The 26,319-nt window shown below is 41.4% G+C and overlaps 1 protein-coding gene across 6 annotated transcripts in view; it reads right to left on the bottom strand.

Annotated features, from left to right (window-relative positions):
• LOC124143125 overlaps window positions 1-20,687 on the bottom strand; it is a 48,733-nt gene extending 28,046 nt beyond the window's left edge. The window contains exons 1-5 of one of the 6 annotated variants that reach the window (XM_048388036.1): window positions 20,551-20,687; window positions 20,340-20,418; window positions 19,626-19,722; window positions 16,396-16,467; window positions 15,923-16,085 (exon numbers count right to left, since the gene is read on the bottom strand). In XM_048388036.1, coding sequence (XP_048243993.1) covers window positions 15,923-15,939 — 17 coding nt within the window. In that variant the 5' untranslated portion in view covers window positions 15,940-16,085; window positions 16,396-16,467; window positions 19,626-19,722; window positions 20,340-20,418; window positions 20,551-20,687. Of the gene's footprint in view, window positions 1-6,374; window positions 6,458-15,922; window positions 16,468-19,625; window positions 19,723-20,339; window positions 20,419-20,550 lie in introns of those variants that run through there. The other 5 variants (XM_048388042.1, XM_048388049.1, XM_048388035.1 and 2 more) reach the window with 5 other exon arrangements.
• Window positions 20,688-26,319: the final 5,632 nt, after the last annotated feature.

Here is a 26,319-nt window from a genome sequence, read left to right as displayed (position 1 = left end):
GACTGATGGATAGTAAAAAGAACACAATATTTTCAATGAAGAATTTGTAACTGTTGGAAAAAGAATTCGTTTTTAATGTACTGAGTGAACACAGGAACGCATGTGCAATACACGTGGGACTTATTCATGTAAGATACTCTACTTAACAGTGAATATGGTTTTACGCCGCTTTTAGCAATATTCCAGCAATATCACGGCGGGGGACACCAGAAATGGGCTTCACACATTGTACCCATGTCGGGAATCGAACCCGGGTCTTCGGCGTGACGAGCGAACGCTTTAACCACTAGGCTACCCGACCGCCCCCTCTACTTAAGAAATAAACAACGAATCGGGGTTGTTTATCGTACAATATATCACTGAAGGGAAAATATCACTATAAGCGGCATAAGACTATACTCACCTTTTCACTCACTCTACTTCATACATCCACTGTTTTGCAATATAATATTTTGAATCACATTTCTGATATTGAGTGTGTGAGTGTGGATTATGCCGCTTGCATTACAGCAGTATATCTGTTATATCATTGCACGTTAGCTTCATGTGAGAGGAAATTAGTCCAGAATTGACGTAGTTCTAACGTTTTCCGCCTCCGTGGTTTAGTGGTAGAGTGTCCGCCCGGAGATCGAAAGGTCGGGGGTTCGATCCCCGGCTGCGTCATAGCAAAAGACGTTAAAAGATGGCACTTATTGTTACCCTCCCTGGCGTTCGACATTAAGGGGCTAAAACAGTATACTGTGTATGAGTACTAGGTATTTCAGGTTAAACTGTGGCATGGTTTCTCAGTGAGCTAACCCTTTAAATCGGCATAAGTCTGGACTGGTACAAGCAGCCACACACACACACACACACACACACACACACACACACACACACACACACATCCACACACACACACACACATCCACACACACACACATTCCGGGGTAGAATAGGACTTCAGCAACCCATGCTTGCCGTAAAAGGTGACTATGCTTGTCGTAAAAGGCGACTAACGGGATCGGGTGGTCAGGCTCACTGACTTGGTTGATTCATGTCATCGATCCCAATTGCGTGGATCGATGCTCATGATATGAATCACTGGATTGTCTGGTCCAGATTATTTACAAACTGCCGTCATATAGCTGGAATATTGCTGAGTGCGGCGTTAAACAACAAACCAATCAATCATATGAAGGTTAAACGCACTTTCGTTTGAATTAAATCACTTCCATTTAGAGCAAATACATTTCATAAGCAGCGCGACTTTAAAACAGAACATCTCCGAGAAGAGTTGGGTTAGCATTGGTCTTCAGCAACTAAATGGATCGGGTTAGTCTCGCTGGCTCGGTTGATCCAATTGTGTGGATCAATGATGCCAATCACTGGATTGTCTGATCCAGACTTGATCATTGACATAACGTCGTCATATAGCAGGAATATTACTGAGTTCGGCGTTAAACAACAAACAAACAATGAAACAGAAAGTCCATAAACGTAGTCGACAGTTACGATACGGAACGGCCATCGACCAGCAGTACACCATCATGATTTAACGTGTCCCCCAGACCAAACAATTTATTCCATTTAACGTTGTATAGTGCCCTGAGTGTTTGTTACATAAAGCGTACATCTGTGCTTTTTACAAAATGGACGCTCGAAAGCTACCTTCAACATCCGGGTTTTTTCACTCTTGCTAAGTACTTCCGGCCTCGTCAAACACTTGGCGGCACCCTGCATAACACTTTACCCATGCGCCAACCTCATATATACACTTAAAAGAAAGTAGATATGAAATACAAATCCTAAAACCAAATATAAGAACAACAAAACGATGCTAGAAAGTTTATATCTGTAAAACATAACACCAAAACACACCCAACAGTAGCGCCATACACGTGCGTAATGTGTCATTCCTGATTTGGACACATTCAAGGAAGATCGACTAATCTCTGTGGATCATTATTTCTGTCAATCTGCTTATCATACAGTTGTGATTTACTTGAGATGTAATTCATTGTTTGTGTTTGAACGAGCGACGGGCGCATCTGCAGCGCATGGAGCGTCCACTGGCTATTGACATGCTAGAAACTAGCAGAAATCAGCGTGCAGTGGCCAAAACTTCCAACGTTTCACAGTCTGTGATTAGCAGTGATTATTTGTGGGATGTTTTTTCAATATCATCAAAACTTGATCCTCAGCAAACTTTGTGTAGTATCGCTCCGCTACCAAACGATAACCACTTCCTTGCATGTACAACAAGAAGAACTGTTATAATCCATTAGTCAATTCTGTAATCATTGATACTACAGCTTCAAAAAGCCAGTTATTAATACGGTTTCACAAATGTTGGTTGGTTGGTTGGTTGGTTGGTTTGATGTTTAACGTCGCACTCAGCAATATTACAGCTATATGACGGCGGTCGGTAAATAATCGAGTCTGGAACTGACAATCCAGTGATTGATATCATGAGCATCGATCCACGCAATTGGGATCGATGACATGCATCAACCAGCGAGCCTGACCACCCGATCCCGTTAGTCGCCTTTTACGACAAGCATAGTCGCCTTTTACGGCAAGCATGGGTTGCTGAAGACCTATTCTATCCCGGAATCTTCACGGGTCTTTTACAAATGTAAGTTACCTCTAACAGATACTGCATTTACATAGTCAACAGGGCAGGACATGCAGTCACAAGACTAATGAAATATCTAATTCAAAACGTCAACGCCAGAGAATAATCAGTCTCGAATATCTTTGTTTGTTTGTTTGTTTGTTTAACGCCGCACTGGGCAATAAGTAATCGAGTCTCAACCAGACAACCCAGTGATTGATATCATAAGCATCGATCCACGCAATTGGGATATGATGAAATGCATCAACCAAATCAGCGAGCCTCTCGAATATCTGCCGAATCAGATTTCATATGGCGTTAAAAGGAAAATATGGTGCAAATTATTTGAATGAATTAGTGACGACATCAGGTGTTCGTCAAAATGGTAAGCATGCAATGCTCTAACGTCAGTACCAGGTTGTATTTTGGGGTTTTGATTTTGTTTGTTTTTCCACGCGGCACTCAGCAATATTCCAGCCATGTGACTGTGCTCTGTGAACAGTTGAGTCTATAACGACAAGCATAGTCTCCTTTTACGGCAGGCCTGGGTTACTGAAGACCTTTTCTAAACCGGATCTTTAGGGGTTGTAAATTCCAGTGCGTAAATATGTGTGTAAAGTCCATGTAACGGTCACAGTATGGGACAGCATAACATAGCATGTTGACACGTGATGTATCATTTTTACTTAAATTTTAATTTGTCTGAATGTCTACCATATAATTTCTGTAAAAACGCAGTCACGGGGGCAATAACAATAATTTTGGATCAAAGTGAGCTCAGTGTTCCGTCCTACAAAGCCATTTTAGCGTTATGACTGTAATAAGTCTACGTTAAAGTATTGTGGTTACGATCGTCTTAACACTTAGATAGGTCCGTGGAACTGGCCTTGGTTAACACGCTTAAAGTTATTGGATGTCAGATAAGTCCTATTCTTTTGTACACAAATCAATCAATAGATTTGAGAGTATAGCGAAAACCCACTGACTGCCTTGTACAATCTCCTTTAGGAACTTTCACATAGGACCACAAAAACAACATGATATAGTTTATGGTGATTGGTTAATATGACCGATATCCAATGTATATCAACTCACTGGCTCGTAGTGCTGGATACTGGTGTAAAATATTATCAATGCATGATGACCCCTCCATAAAAAAGGGTACAACATGTTACTTTATTTAGATAATGTGGGGTATAAAAAGTTGGCTTCAAATATACTGAACCGCAAAAGAAACGTCACCCCAAGTAACATTGCATGGACAGTTGTCATTTAAATACCTGGGTAATATTTGTCAAAGTTTCTAAAATTTAACATACCTTGTCCGGAAAAAATGAAATTTGATGATAAAAAAACAAAGCAGATGACAATAAAACCGATCGACCAAACGCATCACGGCAACGGCCATGGTAACCCGATGCACGTGAGTTCCATGCAAATTGAAATGCACATGTGTTCCCCTATTTCATGCCCTATATAAATACACCCAGATCCGAAAACATGCATTCGTTATTGAATTGCTACCACATGCCAAGATTGACAAGAAATCAGCGACACCAAGACCTTGGACGATTGCAAGCTGGACAAACCGCCCGGCAAGTAGCCAATGCATTTCAAGTCCACGTAAGGACCATATACAGGCTCCAGCAACGGTAAGGACCACCAACACCACAGATGACTGACCACGTACTGGAAGACCAAGGGTCACCAACCGACGTCAGGATCGTCAAATTGTGCGACAGCATCTTCAAGATCGCTTTGTTACTGCTGCGGAAACTGCTCGACTGGCCGTGCGTCGACGATTGACGAGCGGTACCTCAACTGTCACAGGCCACACCGAGGACCCATTCTGACACCACATCATCGCCAGTACCGTCTTCAGTGGGTAACACAGCACTAGCATTGGCGCCACCAGCAGTTGAGAAGAGTCCTCTTCACAGACGAGAGCCGTTACTGCATTTCAACAGCAGATAGCAGAGTGAGAGTCTAGCGACGCCGTGGGGAACGTTATTTGGATGCTTGTGTTGTTGAGAGAGACTCGTTGGGGGGTCCGAGAATCATGGTGTGGGGTCGAATTGGTCTTGCACAGAAGGTCGGCCCTGTGGTCTTCCAGAACATCGGTCCAGGGAGAGGCAATGGTGTCACAGTAGCTCGGTACATTGATCAAGTCTTGGGACCACACGCCATTCCTCATTTGGCACGTCGCCGCAACCACGAGTTGAAGCATGAAAACGCCCGTGCCAAAACTGCGAGAGCAACAAAAGACTTCCACCAGCAGAATGGCATCAGAACCATGCAGTGGCCTGTCCTCAATCACGATTTAAATCCCATTGAGCACCTGTGGGACGAGATTCAAGGACGGCTGAATGACGTCCGACCAAGGCCGACAACTACAGCTGAACTATGTCAGGCGTTCCTCAGAGTGTGCTCAAGTGCCTATGGCCTTCATCAACCGCCTCATCCATTCCATGTATCGACGTTGCACGGCAGTCATCAATGCACATGGCTGACACACGAGATACTGACTTGTGATGCCATTTTCTCAGAGACTAGTGTTGTGTTTCACTTTAAGAATATTTAACATTTTAATTTTAACCTTGATGATCAGTTTTGCCAAGTTTCATCTTTTTGATATGTCTCAAAGTATCATTACAGTGTTTGGACAAATACCAGGTGACGTTTCTTTTGCGGTTCGTATACTAGATATCTTCTTTTTTCTCATGGTTTTAATTTTATTTGAATGTCACAAACAGTTGGAGATAAAAACATGTTCAATAAGAACGTTAATGGATTGTGCTATTAATAGTTTGTGAGTGAGTACGGTTTTACGCCGCTTTTAGCAAAATTCCAGCAATATCACGGCGGGGGGACACCAGAAATGGGGTGCTAATAATGTTTTATCAAAATTGTATATCTGCTATTATAACAGTTCATGTTATAACCATTATAGATAATTTAAAAGTTTGTTAGAACCAGAAAAATATCTTTATGCAATTAGCGAATTATAGCTTCGAAATATTTTAGTGGAGTTTAGAGGTGGACTATTACGGTTGAGATAAAATGAATGTAGATGGCAAAAAAAATCGATATATGCATGAGAAACTGTCCTTTATGTCATCGAGGTATAGAGGACGAATTTCATTTGCTACTTGTATCTGCAACTTTTGATGCCAGCAGAAGTAAATATCTACCAAAGACATGTATAACTAATGTTAGTATGCATACATTTAAAACCATAATTGCCACAGACGATACAGAACAAAATAAAATCAACTTGCCTGTTTAATTATCATGCGTATGAAAGAAGAAAGTATTTGTTAAACAATGTTTCAAATTATGTATGTTGCCTCTACCATTCTTGTAAACTGTTATTTGTATATGGGCTTATGGCCTTCATACTGAATAAAGTATTGCTTGCTTGATTGATTGCTTGCTTGCTTGATTTATTGACTGATTGACTGATCTGCACATTTGATTGAATTCGTACAAACGATCAATGTTTTTGTCTGTTAACACAAATCTAAAATTGTAGAACAATTTTCGACAAACCATTGCCGCCATTAATCACAGTCATATAACAGGTTGATATACGACATATATTACAACGGTTAGGAATGAAAATGGTCTTTGAACAGTTGGGCGTAGTCTCTCTTTAAACGCCTGAAGTAAACACACAACACTATCAGTAGGACGCTAAAACGAATTCTGCTTTTAGAATACTTCTTGTTTCAATTTTCGTGAAAAAAGTTAATCATCTAAATTAAATTATATATCTTACCCGCTCCATTGAACAGAGTGTCTAACAGCGAGAGCCAGCATGAAAACTACCAATACACCCGCAGCCATTCTGAATGATCATTGGGGTGACGTGTTTGGGACTTTATACGCTCTAACAAGGAAGTTGGTTTGGTTGGTTGGTTGTTTAACGCCGCACTCAGCAATATTCCAGCTATATGACGGCAGTCTGTAAATAATCGAATCTGGAACTGACAATCCAGTGATTGATATCATGAGCATCTAACCACCCAATTGGGATCGATGACACGTATCAACCAAGTCAGCGAGCCTGACCACCCGATCCCGTTAGTCGCCTTTTACGACAAGGGTAGTCACGGCAAGCATGGGTTGCTGAAGACCTATTCTACCCAGGAATCTTCACCGGTCTAACAAGTACATTAGCATGATTTGTTATCTCAATCTTCGCAGTTCAACATGAGAACAGATCCTGTCATTTATACTAAAACCTTAACATGCTGTTTCATTTAAATAATTGATTCATGACGACGATGAGTATGCTGATGATGATGCTGTATGAAATAGTGTGTGTTTGTGCAGGGTGGGGGGTGGGGGTGGAGGGAGGCTATTATCCATATTATGAATCCGTGAAGGGGTCGGGTTGGGGGGTAGGGGGAGCAGCCGATCCTTGCCAATAACGTGTTTATATCATCGTGCGTTTAACCATATATCGTGAGTTGATATTTTCAGGACTTTCAAGATACCATATGTTCTACACATACATATATGTATGGAATATTAATTAAAGGAAACATGTTATGTAACTTCATTTGTTAATTATAATTAGTCATTTCCCATCACATCAGGAAATATGTACCTTCTAACACATGAGGTTGTTTAGTCCACAATGGCACCAAAGGGCGGAGGGCGGAGCACAGTGGGTTTTTTAACTTCCTGTGAAGCGACTTACCTTGTTTTGGAGGCGAACTCTTTTTATCCGATGAAAACGGTATCAAGTAAAAAGATAAGCTAAGAAGCCTAGTCGTTAAAGCGGCTCTTTCTCTCGCCTTGCGGTTAAAACACCTGGTCCACTCTGCCTTCTCAAATAAAATATGCCAATTAAAAGTGAGTTCAATCTTACTCCACTAACTTAATGTTTACTACATTGTGCTAAGAGTTAGAACTCTCTCTCTCTCTCTCTCTCTCTCTCTCTCTCTCCCTCTCTCTCTCTCTCTCTCTCTCTCTCTCTCACCAATCCCACCCCCCACCCCTCTCTCTCTCTAAATTCGTTATAGCTCTCATTGTATCACCCGGGATATATGCGCCTCCGGCTCGTGGTATAATTCCTAACGCGGGACCAATAAAACCACCTATACCCCACATTATACTGCTTCCAGGTAAATTGTAAGTCACTTCGCTTCACATACAACATTCCTAGAAACCCACAGAAAGACACACACACCACGCTGAAGAGAGCCACGCCACGTCAAGATTTTCAATCAATACAAGTTTTGTTTGTTTGGTTTGTTGTTTAATACCGCACTCACCAATCTTCCAGCTATATGACACCGTCTGTAAATAATCGAGTCTGCACCAGACAATCCAGTGACTGATATCATGAGCATTGATCTACGTCATTTTGGATACGATGACATGCATCAACGAAGTCAGCGAGCCTGACCCTTCGACCCCGTTATAATTAGATGCCTCTTTCGACAAGCACAGTCGCCTTTTACGGCAAGCATTTTTTGCTAGAGACCCCGGATCTTCACGGGGCACAAATAATGCAAGACGATACTCGGATATTTTCGCGCTAAAGATCATCTGACAAGTAGAACAAATGTGTCATGGTCACGAAAACACGAACGCATTAATAAAAAAAGAACAATTACGTCGCGTTGGTTCGGAAAGTACATAACCTTAATGTTACGTACTACAGTGGTATCTGTGTCAACCGGACTGTGACTAATCCGGATTTCTGTCAATACTGGACCAACGTTCTGGTCCCGAAATTAATTGGTTACAAACATGGTGGAGAGAAAAACACATCAACGTGTAAGTGAATTGAATTTAAATTGTTTGGCTCTTTTCGGTAAAAGTTAACTGCCTGGTTTGAAGCAGTGACCGAAATATATCCTGCCTCAAAGAAAAATCACCTTTTTGATTAGTATTTCAGTTACGGTGGGGGTGAGGTGAAATGGGGTTTAACGTCGCGTCCAAGATTATTGCACTTATATAGCGACGTACGTGTGTGTGTGTGTGTGTGTGTGTGTGTGTGTGTGTGTGTGTGTGTGTGTGTGTGTGCTTGTACTAGTCCGGACTGATGCCGATTTGTAGCACACTGTTATACCATGCCGCAGTTTAACATGAATACCTCAACCAGACATACTGACTCCGAGCCGACCGGTCCTTGTTTTAGCCCCTTAATGCCGAGCGCCAGGCAGGGTGACAACAAGAACCATCTTTTAACGTCTTTTGATATGACGCGGCCGGGGTTCGAACACGGGACGTTCCGCTCTCCGGGCGGATGCTCTACCACAGGACCACGGAGGCGGTTTGGTGTAGACAGCATCCGAGGATAGGAAAACAAGACTTGGACAGTATGCTGTTCACAGATGAGTCCGGGTTTCATCCGGGCCGCCCTGATGGGGTCGTGCAAGGGTCGACAGGGAACCAGGAGAACGTTCGACGCTTGCGTTACTCAACGTAAGCAGTTTGGGGGTGGAAGTGTCGTGGTATGGGGTGGCATCACAACTAATGGGAGAACACAACTCATCGTTGTTGATCGGCAATTTGAATGGCGTACGCTACAGTTACAACATCGTTCGAGATCATGTTCTATCCTTTGTGCAAATGGAGGGACGTAACGTCACGTTGCAGGACAACGCCGCCAACATGTTGCACATGTTCTCACACTCTTTATGGGGCAGCGTAACATTGTTGTATTGCCATGGCCGGCTGTTTCCCAGACCACTCCCTCATAGAACATGTCTGGGATGAGATAGAGGAGAGACGCCTACGACAGGATCAGAACCAGCCGCTAACGCTAGCTCAGTTGGACCAATCTTTAGGGAACATTTGGAACAACACCCGGTTGGCTGTTTTCAATCATCTTGTGTCATCAATGCGCTGCCGCTGCCTCGCCTGTGTCAACGCAAATGTGGGTCACACCCGATATTGACATTGTTAAGTGTGTTGTTACGCCATCTCTCTTTTAGGACGTGAACCTCGTGCATTGAACCCCGTCATTGACATGTCTGTTGTATTCGAGCGACCGTTTTCCGTTTACGGACTGGTTTACAAAGGTATTCGTAGGTTTTAATGAGTGATGGGCGTGTGATGTTGATCCTGCTATCAACCACTGGTTTCCTGTTCCAGATTGGCTAATTTAAGGGCTGTAATGGAATATGACTGTCTGGCGTGAAACAACAACAGCTGACATTGACAGCATGAGACAACAAAAGCGCATCGATTGTTGCACCTTGTGACTGCAACGCCCCATACTGTCATGACCATATGCTATTTCTGGTGATTTATCTCACAGCTGATTTGGTCGAGTTGCGTGGCAAACTGACAATGTCCAATAGTCAATAGCAGAGTTGGTCGACCAACACAAGGAAGTTACTTTTCTACTGAAGGAACCAGGATATAGTTTTATTGACAGATTGAGTCAGATTTAAGTGTATTTATTGGATGAATCATTGACAATCAATTCGAAAGGTAGACAAAAATCGTCGTAGTTCATGTATATAAGGAATATTCTAGGAGATGGTTTCGCGTCGAATGTCGAATTTTTAAGAACTCTTTACCAGAGGTTAATTGCGCGAAAAGTCCAAACCGCGGCGCTGGACCTGAGGGTGCCGACATTTGATGTTGATGAACGGGTCGGATGGGGTTTCGGAGTGGATGGGTTTGAGGATCTGAGAATGTATAAAAAAAATAGCTTTAGCAAATCTCGGAAAGTTTTTCGTTTTGTTAAAATATAAATGGGGAATGTTGGCTGAACATGTCTTAAAAACAATGTACAGTTGAGTACGGTTATAACGAACTCGAGGGGGCTACTAATTTGATTTCGTAATAACCGTAGTTCGTTATAAGCATACATACAGCATATATACAACAAATGGTGGGGACTAAAAGTTCGTTATATCCGTCAGTTCGTTATAAGCATGTTCGTTATAAACGTAGTTTGCTGTAGTGTGAAAGAAATTGTTCGACTTTTTCTTTGTGAAAAAGGTAAGGGCACGGATTTGATACTGAAACATTGTCAGAGCGAATCATGGATTCGAACCCACGTTTATTATCAGTAGACACAGACATAACATGCGTAAATCTGCACAGCGGATAGCGGCACGTGAACCAACAGAGCAACCTGTTCCGCAAATGTGTTGTACAAGTGAATATATTATGGTTGGTTGGTTGGTTTTTTAACGCCGCACTCAGCAATATTGCAGCTATATGACGGGGGTCTGTAAATAATCGAGTCTGGACCAGACAATCCAGTGGTTGATATCATGAGCATCGATCCACGCAATTGGGATCGATGACATGTATCAACCATGTCAGCGACCCTGACCACCCGGTCCCGTTAGTCGCCTCCTAAGACAAGCATAGTCGCCTTTTACGGCAAGCATGGGTTGCTGAAGAACTAAGCTATCCCGGATCTTCACAGGTCGAATGTATCATGACCATATAGTGTACCGGTCACTTGATTCAAGGCATGCAACTGACAGCAGTGCCTTGTTAAAAAAATAGGACACGGGTAACCCAAATTATCAAGTTTCTTCCCAATTCACCCCTTCATAAGGAAAACAATATTTGATAACACCATATCTTACTGTGAGTAACTCACTCGACTATAAAGAATGTGTATTCTTGAACGTTTGATAATAATATTTGAAAGATACTGGAAAATATTCCAAAGCAATATAAACAGAGTGTGTTATTCTTGTTAGTGTACTCTGTGGTGACTTGAATGATTCTATATGATTGTACTCTGTGGTGACGTGAATGATTCTGATTCATTGTACTCTGTGGTGACGTGAATGATTCTATATCATTGTAATCTGTGGTGACTTGAAAGATTCTGATTCATTGTACTCTGTGGTGGCTTGAATGATTCTATATCATTGTACTCTGTGGTGACGTGAATGATTCTATATCAGTGTACTGTGTGGTGACGTGAATGATTTTATATCATTGTACTCTGTGGTGACGTGAATGATTCTATATCATTGTACTCCGTGGTGACGTGAATGATTGTATATCATTGTACTCTGTGGTGACGTGAATGATTCTATACCAGTGTACTCTGTGGTGAGTGAATGATTTTATACCAGTGTACTCCTGGTGAAATAAATGATTCTATGTCAGTTTAATCTGTGATGAAGTGAATGATTGTATGACAGTGAACTTTGTGTTGAAGTGAATGATTCTACATCAATGTTCTCTGTGGTTAAGTAAATGATTCTATATCAGTGAACTTTGTGTTTAAGTGAATGCTTCTACATCAGTGTTCTCTGTGGTAAAGTGAATGATTCTATATCAGTGAACTCTTGTGTTGAATGGCTTGTTTTCACTTTTATATAAGGACATGGCTCCATTATGACAGGCTCCGCCATCATGCATGATAGCGGAGCTTCAAATTAAGACAAGAGATATTATTGGATGAAATGGTCGCGGATGTGGAGGTACTGGTGGACTGCAGCAATGAGCTTAACCCCTGTTAAGCAACCCCAACTGCAGCAACCGCTGCCCTGCAACAACCATTGCCAAGCAACCCATGTTGCTTACCGATGCAGCGCCCGCTGCCCCGCAACTGACTTCGTTAGTACCAACTGACCCCATATCCGAACCAGGTTCTTTTGGTCGTGGGTTCGATTCTCATATGTGACATGGTTAATTTTAGTCCCCCAACATCATACATTGTGGCTATGTTGGTTGGTGGCAGTAAAGTGGTCATGTCGAAGACATGTATCATTTGGGGATTTTCTCGAACATTATGCTGACTGAACTGAACTTTTATTACACTCAGATCGCCACCAGCGGCATCAGCGGTACAAAGTTATTTCAACAACATAAAACATATACATATAAATATAAATAGATACAAGAACATGTTTGCCGAGCATGCTTGCATATTAATATAGATTTACCGAGCATGCTTGCATATTAATATAGATTCACTCAGGTAGCAATATATATGCAATTCAAGAGAAGGGAGAGGTACTTCATATATTTAAACAATGACATTATGATTTTACAGAATTTGGACAATTTTCTCAATGTTCCTAATCGTGCATCCTTGAAAAGTAAATTCATGTTATACATATTTGTAGAATACATGTAGTAGAATCTGTAAAAAAAATTTCTTTCGTTTTTTAAAGATGGACAAATAAACAAACAATGGATTTCATCACCTATGTCAGATAGTGGACATTGTCTTTTGGTTAAAGCTAATTTGCCCCATCTCCCTGTTCAAATAGGTAGATTATGGTCACAAGTTGTAAGCTTAAGTGAGACTCGCCAAGCGTTTTCCTGCTGTAGGTTCAAGTAATTTTGAAAATGTTGGCAATATTTTATTATGGTACCATACATGGTGCCTTTTTAAGACCGATCTCTTGCAGTTGTACAACAATGTAGATTAATGTAATTTAATTTCTCATGGACAAAACATTATAGAACTGACATATTATTTATAAAACAAATACGTTTAATACCAGACCTTATTACACATTTTGAAGTCCGATGCAGGGTTGGCGTGAACATGTACATATACAACTTGTATTCCTAGTTTATATATTTATATATTGTGTTTTGTATCTCAATGGAGAGTTGTCATAGTAACCTACTGCGGGCTAATGGACACAATCTATATATACCATCATCTGGCTTAGTGATGGAACAATTAACTTTCCAATGGCATCAACTTTGCTTGGCTAATCCACCCCATCCAGTCAATGTGCTTATCTAATGATCTATGTCATGTCCCTCTGCACCTTTGTCATGTACCGGATGTGACGTAACACTATAACTTCCCCACACCTTTGTATACCAAATCCATCGTATCTGTTGTATGACTGCATTGACTGAACAACATCCCCACTCCACAACCTACCCCATTCTATTGGTTAAAGGAATAATTGGATACAAAACGTGCTTTGGCCGAAATTTACCAACTGTGGTAACACGTTACGCTACATAAAACCTGGAAATGTTCGATCCCCGGGACAGTTTATGCCATGAAAACCTACATAATGATCTCTATCCAATCCCCAAGACACCCCAGAAGACGGTGCTCAAGAGGGAGTGTGTTCTTCCGGATTATGCCTTGTTGAGTGATGAAGCATTCACTGACGTTTGTCTGGGAGCATTGTGACACAGTAACGTTCGTAATCAACTGGGTCCGCAAACAGTAAGGCTCTTACAACGTGAACATTAATCTGGCACAAGCGACATTTTCGTGGCCACTAAGATGTAAGCCCTGAAATAGTTCCATATCACAATGGCTTCTTTGTAATTGCTAGAACGGAACTTAACCCATGGATGAGAGGGCCAAACTGTGCTGACATCGTATTTAGTCCGCGGGTCCAACCGGTTGAAACATAACTCAGACCATCCCAACATATTTCTTATAGTTTTGACATATGCACCTGATCCTGTTACAGGTCAAATTGGTACATATGACTACCTTAAGAAAGCTTTACTAAGGCCTTTAGTGATGCAGCTCTAATCCATGAATCATAAAGCAATGTAGTCACAAACTAGAAATAAAGGCATGGTCTTCAGAAATGACTTTCCCTTAAAACATATCTCCCTTAATCAGGAACTCCTGTCCAGACTTAGATGTAAAGTTTTCCAGAATTTGAAGGTCTTGACCTTGACCTTGCAGTAACTAAATTTCCAAAAACATAAGGTTATAATCATTGGGGTTAGACTTGAACGTGTATAGCTTACACTAAGTAAACGATCATGTCAGTGATTTATCCACCGGGTATATCGTATGATTCCGAGCGATATGTCCTATGGAAGCTCTTTTCCATAAGAGACAATCAGACATGTTTCAAGAGCTGAAACAGACCATTTCCAGAGCGACACGATATATGATGAACGATTCAAAGTCAATATAAAATATTTGGCAGCGTGTTTGCAGTTTGACCACTTTGCTATTATCATATCACTGTCAACAACGCAGTGAATTAGTGCAAAGTATGTTGTATGTTATATTATTAGTTCATAGTTCACAGTCAAGCTATTGTGGGGGGAAATATGTCATACACAATATGACAAAAAAATAAAGTGGAATGTCTCTAGTCACCTCATAAGAAAGTCATCAGTCAAGTGACTTACATGACATACGTTGACAGAGTTACGACTAGTGGTGCACCAGTTCATATATAATATATATCAATATAGATAAGGAGCATACCATACATACAGGCCTCGAAGAAATCAAGTGAAAGTATCAGAACACATATCATATATCTGGGGCACAAAATGTCTTGTGTTTGGCATATGATGGCAAAAATACCTTAAGACACTCCAGGAGTCAGGAAATAAACAGGACCCTTTATGTGCCAGTCATTATATCACATGATGTACGGTATCATCACCCGTGTAGACATACTGATAACCCTGACTTGACACATGTTTCTAAGGAAATGATTATTAGTTTAAATGAAAATTCCTAGATAATAAAAATAATAAGAACAAGTTGTTCCTGAGAGTACTGTCTGCTAATGTAGACTTGCCTGTTATAAGCAAAAAATGACTACACAAAAATGGACTGATCATTCAGTACAGACTTGGAGCAAGGCTATGTTAACCCCAACAGCAATGGGTTGATGTAGCAATATACACATGGACTGATCATTCAGTACAGACTTGGAGCAAGGCTATGTTAACCCCAACAGCAACGGGTTGATGTAGCAATATACACATGGGTATACATGGTATAGGGAAATGTAGTACTGAAGCAGGTCACGCCCACTCATACTTTGACGGGTATGACAGGGCTAGTATGACACTGCACTGAAATATGTAAAATGTGCCAAGCAAGTCTATGTTTTGCCAAAAGTAGATTTCTCCTGAAAAATGACGAAATTCTATGGATTCCTTTGTACGACCTATTACAAGACAATTCAAACAAAAAATCTAAACACACTTTCATGTCAGAGACAAAAAGTTAGCACCATATTCGCCACAATAAGTGCCCTAGGGCCTGCCACAACAACTTGAATCTGTTGTCAGGGATATAGAGGAAGAGAAGAGACTTGGTTCAGACATTGGTGACATCAAATCTTGTTTGATAATAGTTATAAGTGGTAGAAACTAACAGTTTCAGTCCACTAGTCCTTATAATGATAGCATATAGCAAAACCTCTAAAAATGGCAAAATTCTACTTGTCCTTAGGATACCTTTACTATTTGGCACTTTGGCAAGGACTATAGGACTAGTGCCAATTTCTAACCCTGGTTATACATTGCTGTACAATATACACAAGAAAATAGGACCCATTGGTGCAAATGAAATATTGGTGTGGGGTGCTTTTAAGGCGAATACAGTGGCTACCATGGTAAACAATCCCCTACCTTAAACAATCTTCCATCTAGAGGTGAATATCAATGGGCTGCGAGGAGGCTGTGTCAGAAGGTTGTGTCAGAAGGATGTGTCTGGAGGATGCGTCAAGAGGCTGTGTCAGGAGTCTGTGTCAGGAGGTGATATCGGTGGATGAACAACGATGATGATCTGGGTCTGCAACAATGTCCAACACAATGAACACAACTAATTGACAGCCAAAGGAAGCAAGATAAACCATAATTACTATGCAAACGTTAATGTCCTCATATCATAGAAATAAACTACAAATTGAATTTAATGGAAATTTATGAATAAGGTGTTTATATGTGATTTTTCCTCGTTCAGAATACTAGAAAAAGTACAGTACTGTTACCATGGATACAATGAACTTGTAACACGAATGACTAGAGCCGGCATCATTATTAACTTTAAGGTTACGTGTTTAGAAAAAAGAAGAGATTTTAAAGATACAAAATGATGAGACAATGCACTGTTTCCTTGGGAGTGGGAGCCAGGGGGGAGAGGGCCGTGGTTGTGTGACATCGGGTCAGCAGGTCTGTACAGCAGCAATGGAATAAAGACATACAACTTGGTCAGTGAATGGAGCATAATGTATGAATACTCATAATAAAGGGAGGTGTTTTTGTCGGAAACACAGTAGTTGAATACGGTTTGTTTACACTGTTCAGGCGTGGACAGTGTTTGAAGGTCGCCTTTATAATACATACAACAATACAGGAGGCACGCCGCCTGCTCGCTCACCATGAAAACACTTGCTCACCATGAACACACTTGCTCACCATGAAAACACTTGGAATGCGCACCAGAGGGCGGTAAATACAGGTGACAAAGTCTTAGAGGGCTGCGAATGGCCAAGTCATGTGACATGGTTTCCAACATGCTTCGTCCCTATTTGACAGAATGACAGCTACATGCAAGAAATAAATACTGTTGAGTACAATATACGAATGAATTAATAGCTGTCCCTGACAAGCGATGGCGATTTGACCAGACAGAACCACCATGTTCGTGATGCAGGGCACAAGAGACATGTGCCTCCATGGCCAGCTGATGGAGGTAAACAAGGCCGTTCGTGATCTCGCCTTTGATTGGTATGCTACTTCCAGTAACAGAAAGGCGGGTGATCGGTTAGACTTGTTTCAAGTCTCTACTGAATGAGAAGTACATATAACCGTATTCTTAGAGACATTTGCAAGTGTAGTGGTGGGTGATTTGGAGACCATGAGTAGAGTGGATGTGCACATGTGGTGCTGTGAAAAGTGGAAAAGAGGAAGAAGATCTAACTGATACATTGGTTGATATGAAAAACAAAGAATAATTATGCAAAAAAATTTTTTACAGAAAACATAAGACGTGAAGGTAAATGTGGGACTAAATGCTGACATCACCATTTATATGTCAAATGTTATTGAAATTACATCATAAACAGGATATTTATGCTATATCTTACGAAGGAGGGCAGTTGAGTTCAATGAGGGACTAAATCAGTGATCGGTAATGCTGAATGGATGTAGGTGTAAGATGTTTACCACTTAGGCAAAATCCATGAGCATGGGAATGGTGCTGAAAAAGTTAGAAACATAATCAGGTCGAACCAGGATTCGAACCCAAGATCACCGGTTTCTGGCATTCATTTTAAGATTAACATACCATCTCTTCACTAAAGTTATGTATACTGTTGAAAAAACAATTGTATAAGGAACAATAATATTTAATATTTGACAATGGGATATGTATAGGATGGTAGAGTGAGTGAGTGAGTGAGTGAGTGAGTGAGTGAGTGAGTGAGTGAGTGAGTGAAGTTTAATGCTGCTTTGAACATAATTTAAGTTATATCATGGTGTACAGGCTGATAAGAGCTGAGAATGGGATAAGCATAGGATGTTAGAATAAGTGAGTGAGTGAATGAGTGAGGTAGGTTTAATGCTGCTTTGAACAGTATTCAAGTTGCATCACAGCGTACAGGCTGATAGAGCTGAGAATGGGATGAGTACTATCAGATGGATCTGAGAAGGGATGAGGGATGGAACAGAATGAGGGTGATGGATTTATATGATCTGGGGTCTTAAAGAGAGACAAGATTATTTCAAACCACCAACTTTCCTCTACCTTGCAGGTATGCCTAAGGGACACAACTCTGCACAGCTAAATTGAAAAAAACAAAACAACTGTTCCACCCATACCACAAAGACTCATAAAAAGACAGAAAGCAACCACAAACAAGTTCTTGGTGAACTGGACCTCGGTTTGTAACCAAGACAACACAGCCACATAAACCATCGTTGAGGTTTTCCTAAACCCCAACCATCAGCCTAAAAACAAGTACCATCCTTTACCATCATTTGGAAAGACACGGCCAACAGGGGATTGAACCATCGGCCTATCACTCTGCCAGTCTTGTAGAGCATGTGTGTGAGTGAATGAAAGTATTCCAGTATCACCACGGCAGTAAATAATCAAGTCTGGGACATGGTATACGGACATGATATATGGACATGTAGTGATGAAACACTTCAGATGTTGGTGTCATACTCATCTCTCCCACAGACACTGAAGAAGAAATATCGGAATGCTCCAAAGCAAGTCTACAAAACTATGACAACTCTAGATTCCTCCTGAAAATGAAGAGATTCTCTGGAATCCTTTGTATCATATGTTTCCATGGTCGCAAGACAATTGAAACAAAAAACTCAAACATAGGACCAGCCGTTGTAAACACTCCGGGGGCTTGGCAAATTGACAAAGTGGAGCGCTTATTGAAACCAAGCATAAGTTACATTTGTTGTCAGAGACGTTGCGGAGCTTGATAAACTTGATAATAATGGCAAGGATTTTCCATTAATTACTTTGGATCAAGTAACAGAGATAGCTAACCCATGCCCTTCCACATAACTAACCCTAAGGATTGTATAGGGGTGCTTGATCGGAAAGGGGTACTTAACCCTAAGGATTGTATAGTGGTGCTCGATCGGAAAGGGGAACTTAATCCTAAGTATTTTATAGGGGTGCTTGATCGGAAAGGGGTACTTAACCCTAAGGATTGTATAGTGGTGCTCGATCGGAAAGGGGAACTTAACCCTAAGTATTTTATAGGGGTGCTTGATCGGAAAGGGGAACTTAACTCTAAGGATTGTATGGGGGTGCTTGATGGGAACCGGGTACCCAACCCTAATGATCATAAAGGGGTACTTGATGGGAAAGGGTTAAACAGAGAGTTGTGATTAACCTAGCCTAACAAAAACACAACTTGCCCTAAGGATTGAAGGGGAACACAAGATCTGTGAAGTGAGAGCCACAATCGACAGCCTGAGACAATTTGTGCTAACTAAGCTGGGCCAAGTAAACTGTATTGCTGATAGTCACTCCTTCACCATTGCTGTAATATACACACAAAAATGGACCTGTCATGTAAATCTATTTGGGGATTATTTAGACTTGGTCAGAGGCCCATATTCAGCCCCAAGTCTGCAGCAAATTACTGCACAAATTCCTGATTTGAATCTAAAATGTTACATTTCAAAAATCAAATTTTGAATATCACAATTTTCCCAAATTGCCTGCCAATGGCACCTTGTTTGGAATTCTAGATAAATCCTTGCTATTTTAGGAGCAGGGTGCTTGATACCACAAATACAGGACACCACATGACAAATATTATTGAGTACAATGAGACCAAAGTATAAAATCACCTACCTTTCACAATGTTCCTTAAGGAAGAGATTATCAGGGGCTGTGGTAAGTTGTGTCAGGAGATTGTGTCGGCGACCGCAGAGCCATCTTTGGTGAGGGTCTGCAACAATGTCCAACACAAGGAGCACAAGTGATTCACAGCCAAAACAAGATAAAACCATCATTACTCCACAAATCTCTGATACCTTGGAAACCAACCAAAAAAAATCAATTTCTTTGAAATTTAGATGTAAAGGTTTCAATAAATGTCACTTTTCATTGGTTCATGATACTGGAATAATGACAGAACTGTTACCATGGTTACAACCAAGTGGAAACACAAAGAGACCAATGTCAACAATGTTATTGACATTTAGGTTAGGTTTTTAGAAGAAAGAAATGGCAGATGTTAAAGGAATATTAATCGATGATACAATTAACTGTTTCCTTTGCAATTTATGCTGCATGACAGGATTGGGTGGAGGAGCCAAGGGGGAGCCCGGGGGGGGGGGGGGGGGGGGGGGAGAGGGCCCAGGGTCGTGTGACATCGGTTCGGCCTGTACAGCAGCAATGGAATAGAGACAATCGAATGGAACAATCAATGAGTGGTGCATGTTGATTAATGATAATAAAGTGCAGTTTGTTTGTCGGTCGGATGAAATACCATAGTCGTATACACTGTGTGACTGTGAGGGCGTGGTCATTGTGTGTGTTGAGGTTCGCATTTACGTTACATACAAGAATGACGCTGCCTGCTTCTTCGCCACGGAAAGACTTGCAACGTGCACCAGGGAGCGGCCAAAGCAGGTGACATTTTCTGTGATGAAAGAAGAACTTGCAATTGGCTAAGGGAGAACTAGCTTTGGAACATGCTTCGTCCCTGTTTGACAGAATGGCCGCTCTGTGCGAGAAATAAAAGACGTGGAGCGAAATATACGAACGTACTCACCTCCAGATGCATGTGCATAATCGTCGTCTCCATCGATAGAGATGCGACAAGACGGAGCGAGCACGCTTGGGTGTGGTGATGAAACGTGCTCCGCCATGGCCAGCCGATGGCGGATGCGACGGCCTTTGACATTAGTTATCTGGCTTGTGATTGGTGCTTTGCCGCTTCCTTCCGGGTGGCTTGGTGCCGGCTGGCTGAACTGCGTTTTTTGGTGGTCGGTGCAAAGGCCAGATGCTCTCGGTGTAGCCGGTGCCTTTCGAGTGGCTTGGTACCGGCTTGCTAAACTGCGTTTTTCGGCGGTCGGTGCAAAGCCCAGATGCTCCCGGTGCAGCCGGTGTAGTCACTTGGTGGATTTGTGTGAAAAGTGGAAGGAAGAAGAAAAATGGAAAAACATGTATGATGAATAAAATATATTTCCTTTATTTGTTACTGCAAAAGATAAAGTACAATAATGTAATAATTTGTTTTACAGACAACCGAAAATGCGAAGGTAAAGAATTAACAGTATAAAACCTGAAGACTAGTTGTAAAAGAAATTCTGACAATTCGAAAGAGAGTTAAAGCTGCATTGAGTAGCAGCAACACCAACTCGCAAGAAAAGCAGAAATAAATACGCCGTGCAAGAAGTATATTGACTGGAAGTAGGCTTAATATATTGACTTAAAAAAATGTATTTTATTTTTTAATTTGGTTGTAGTTATATTTTATGACAAAAATGTGAATAAATGAAAGATAAGACAAGACAAATTAATTGCGTTTGAAAGCGCAGTCGTCATTCTAGGTGAAAGCGAGGAATTTCGAAGAAGCATGTTAAAATGGGTCAGAAGCGGGTTGAAAGCGGGTTGAAAGCGAGAAGAACGGAAAGGCGGAAAAGCGATTAGTGGTAATTCTAGGTGAAAGCGAAACAATAGTGGGTTCAAAGCGGGTTAAAACGGGGCAGTAGCGGGGTGAAAGCGGGGCCAAAGCGGGGCCCGGGTAAGCGAGCCAAAAGAAGGGAAAGGGAGAAAAGCGATTCGTCGGTCGGTGAAAAGGGAGCGATTGGATTGGCTCCGGTTGAAGGGTGAGAGTTGAGTTGGGGGTTCATGCAATAAGTAAGAAGTTCCTTAAAAAAGAGTTCCTCCTAAAAGGGGGGTTTGCACCCACTAAAGGAGTACCTGGGCCAAAGTGGGCAGTGCCAAGCGACTGCAGACCAAAAATGCAGGTATGAGCACTTCTGAAGGTACCCAAAAGCAGCCCAAAGTTGATTTACCGACGGTTGTGAATTGTCTGGAAAAACCCCTTTCTATTAATAAATGTTCGGATATACCGCGAGATTACTAAGATTACTGTTGGCCACATTAGCGCTGTTAAATGATAAATCTGGCTTATGTGTGTATAGGATCGATTGTCAGGCCATGGGAATCATTTGTTTGCGGGTTATAAGCTCGCAACATTCCCCGTTAAGCACCGGTCCAGGTTTTCTTACGGGGGCTTAAAATGTAATACCACACGTACGTGGCACGTTGCATGATACTTCCAGTACGCAACAGATGCCTAAACCACAAAGACAGATACTATTGATTAATTCGAAGACTGAAAGAGCAACTCTATTCGTTGGGTATGAATAATATTTGTGCAATATTATGTGGGATATGTATATAGATGTTACCATTTTTTAGTGCACATTTCGAACTATAAAATATGAATTGCGCTTTATCAGTCATTTCGGCACAAACGTTTTATCTGAACAACCATGAAACTCATGACACATTTCTATTAACGTGTTCTCATGTGATGTTCTCTAGGCATGACAAGCGAAGGCTTGGGGGATGTCTGGGTATCGGCAGCACTTCACATTGTAGTTATATAATACCCAACTGATTAAAGATAAACTTCTCTCAGAATGTCGCTTGAAACACGTTGTGCAGTCTTTCTTAGTATTTAACTTGTATTAATGGAAGAGGTGACTAAAACTCATAACGCATGGGGCAGGGAGGCTGAATGGCTGTTTTGCTCTTGATAGTGTTGCACAATGTTGGACATGATATACATGGTATCATAGCCACTAAAGTTTCATCATGTTTCAGATAAGTGTCAATACAACAATACATGCGCCCCCTTCCCTTCACATCCCCCCCCCCCCCCCACACACACACACACACACACACATATTTTATATAACATCTCTCGACCCTCGACCTCTATTGCTATTATATCTATCCAAAGAATATGTATATCTCTAATTCGTTATATCTTTGAACAGCTATTGGAATCGACGGAACTTAAAACAGTTGCGACTGACGGAACTTAAAACGGTGGCTATTACTGTTAAACCTAAACCTAGACCTAAAACTTAGATGTGCGAAAAATCGGGAAAACCTGACGTCAATTTGGTCATCGACAACTTCCATGCACCAAGTCGTCGATCTGCTGTCAGTCAGTCAGTCAGTCAGTCAGTCAGTTCAGTTCAGTTCAGTTCAGTTCAGTTCAGTTCAGTTCTGACAGACAGACAGACAGACAGACAGGCAGGCAGGCAGGCAGGCAGGCAGGCAGGCACGCAGGCAGGCAGGCAGGCAGGCAGGCAGGCAGGCACGCACGCACGCACGCACGCACGCACGCACGCACGCACGCACACACACACACACACACACACACACACACACACACACACAGGGTACCATTTTTTAACGTCTTTTGGTATGACGCGGCCCCGGAATAGAATCCTGGACCTTCCGCTCACCGGACGGACGCTCTACCATTAGACCACAGAGGCGGTCATGTGTCTGAGAGACCTTTTGCAGACAGATAAATACTAAAGCTGGGCTGGGCTGGGCTGGGCTGGGCTGGGCTGGGCTGGGCTGCTGGGCTGCTACTGAGTTGACAGGCATATTCATCGTCTCACTGACAGATTTAACCGTCCCAAGCGGCCTGGCCTGTCCTTTTGAGGGGGATGTTCAGATGACTGAAGTGAGTGAAGCGCCAGAGAAATATCTTTAAATCAGCCGTTTACCGCTCCCAGTGTGGCCTGTGCTTGTCGTGAGAAGAGTTGTTGATGTGACTGAACTGAGTGAAGCGCCCGAGAAATATCTGAAAAATAGCCCTTTACTGAAACCAAGTTGAATACCGCGGCTTCAAGCCTGATCCTAGGTTTGAGGTCTTGCATACAAATTATTTTGCATTACTTTTGTTTTCAAAGAACACCATTCATGCTTTATTTAATGACACGGTAAACGATTCATTCAGCTGTGTATGTATATTTCTATAAAAGATTATCTAAAAAACAAGGAGAGACAGCCGGTTTGAACCCATAAACTTTGTAATGAGAGCGCGACACGCTACCACTTGTTTTATTTGGCCATTTTTCTACTTATACCTTAACAATTTGGTAGAGTTAAATTCTGTGGTAATGCGCGGGAATATACAAATTGTGGCTCGTTTGTTTTCGTTACCACTGGTATTGTGAAAATGCTTGCCGCAAACTGATGATGCCCTGGGTTCAAACTATGGAATGGTACAACGCCGGGGGTTCTTTGAAACCTCCAGCGAAGACACCCCGAAACATACAGCGGCTGGGGGAGGAGTGTTAGCATGCCCAAACATCAATGGCACTGATGCAGACTATTCGCGATAGACATGTCAAACGAATGCATGCAAGAAGAAAGTCAATGGTTGGATAAAATGGGTGAGGATAATAATAGAGAGTTCTGAAAGAACATGGTCAAATTGGGGTAGGTGGGGAGAGACGAAAACAGATCCCCTTTGAGAGTGGTTGTAGACGATGGAAATGTGTCTGAGAAATGGAGTGATGTACTAGATAAGTGGAAGAATGATTATTGTAAACTGTTGAATGGTGACGTCAGGATGCAGAATGTTAAGTGTGACAGTGAGACTGTTGACACGTGTGTTGTTCGACGCTAAAATTACTCTGTTTGAAGTAGCTAGAGTGGTTGATAGAAGTCACGGTGGCAAGGCTTGTGTTGACGTATCCCCGATGGAATGTCTTAAATAACAAAATGTTATTTCGGCTATGCACATTATTTTTAATATTTGTTTTATCACAGGGGAAATCCCTGCATACGAAAGTGTTCTATTTTAGATGCTTCGGATCCTTTATCGTATAGAGGTTTGACCCTCACCAATCTATGTATATTGTAATATCTTAAATAACCTTCTGCAATCTTGGGCTGAAAGTACAGGAGCTCGAAATGATGCACAAAATGGGTTCCGGAAGCCTAGATCAACTTTCGGATCATATTCACTCTGTGTTCTAATTGTAAATAAAAAAAGGGTATTAAAAAAGACACTTTTTTTCTGCTTTTATTGACTTTCATAAATCGTATGCCAGCATTAACAGAGGTGTGCTGTGGGAGAAATTAAGTAATATTGTTGTCAAAGGGAAAATGTTTCTTGCACTTCAATCTTTATATCTGAAATGCAGTGTGGTATATATGGTATGCATACACCCTGGTTTAATGTTAATCGGGGTTTAAAACAAGGATGTTTACTCTCGCCAACTCGGTTCAATTTTTTTATGTTTATGAAGGATTTGCTTGACAAGCTAAGTTAAACTGATTTTGGTATTTGTGTTGATCTTTTTTTGCTTGCAGAATAGGCAGGTGATTTGAATAATCTATTACATGTTTTGAATACTTGGTATGTAGACAATAGGATCCTTATTAGTTATGACTGTAAAAGGTCAAGCTATTGAACAGAGTAAAAATATAAGTAACTATGAATAAATGTTTTGACAATAGAATGAAGGAATGTGAAAAAGGTATGAACAGATGGTCTATTATCACGATAATGCGAGCCAACATAAAATAAGGACTTCGTCTCTCCGCCACGCACTAAACTTGGATCCGTCTATTGAAGATTTATTATTTACTCCAAACTGGTTTACTTTCATTCTCTGCGCAACATTTGAAACGTTAACAAGACATCTCGACCTCTGGTTGAAAAACCTGTGACGTCAGAACTGGCGATGATGACGTCATACCCTTTGTACTTGAACTCTGTGGCCTTGGTCCTGGTACAGCTGACAGTGACGCTTTATGTGGTCCAATTTCAGTTTCATTTCGGCCATAAAACTGATCAATTTGAGGGGACGTTTGTTGCCCAATGTCAGTAGGTGTGACTTTTTTCGGAATTAAAGAAGGGCCATAAGTTTACTTCTCAATTACACGCACTAATACGGACAAGGAACGTTTTTTTAACAGGAGCCAAAAGAATTTTTAAAAGTTTGTTGATAACCTGGAACGCCACGTGACGTCCGCCATAATGGCCAGAAACTACAGAGGCGAGAATAAAAAAATATCCTGTGGGCTCTCGGCAAACCTCAAATTCACAACATTGGTATGTACGCTAACTAATTTGCCTTACTGGTCCCAAGTAGAAAAGTATTTTTCTGAGTTTAGCCTACTCGTTTACCAGAATAAAGAAATAATGGCAAATAAGTGGAATAAAGAGAAGGGAACTGCCTGTAATTGCTGTCGTGACCCGAGGTACCCCAGGAGTAAAACCCACAATGAATTCGTGACTCCATATTTACCGCCATATTCTTCAATGAAATATTGGTGCAGACCCCATGTGTTGAATAATTATTGTTTACATGGACAGCCTGGCTTCAAGTGATATGTTTCTTACAAAGGTTTGTGTGAATATAAGGTTCAACTGTGAGAGTGGTGCCAATAGTGGCCTTGTAGATGGCCTTGTAGATGGCCTTGTAGACACCCTTGTAGACACCCAAACGACAAATAATTTAAATTAATCATTTTATTTTTCAATCAAATT

Source organism: Haliotis rufescens, unplaced genomic scaffold (assembly GCF_023055435.1).
Source record: "Haliotis rufescens isolate VD_foot unplaced genomic scaffold, xgHalRufe1.0.p SCAF_10, whole genome shotgun sequence".
Classification (NCBI taxonomy): Eukaryota; Metazoa; Mollusca; class Gastropoda; order Lepetellida; family Haliotidae; genus Haliotis; species Haliotis rufescens.
The sequence above is the reverse complement of the archived record's forward strand: the minus strand, read 5'-3'. Positions and strand labels throughout refer to the sequence as shown.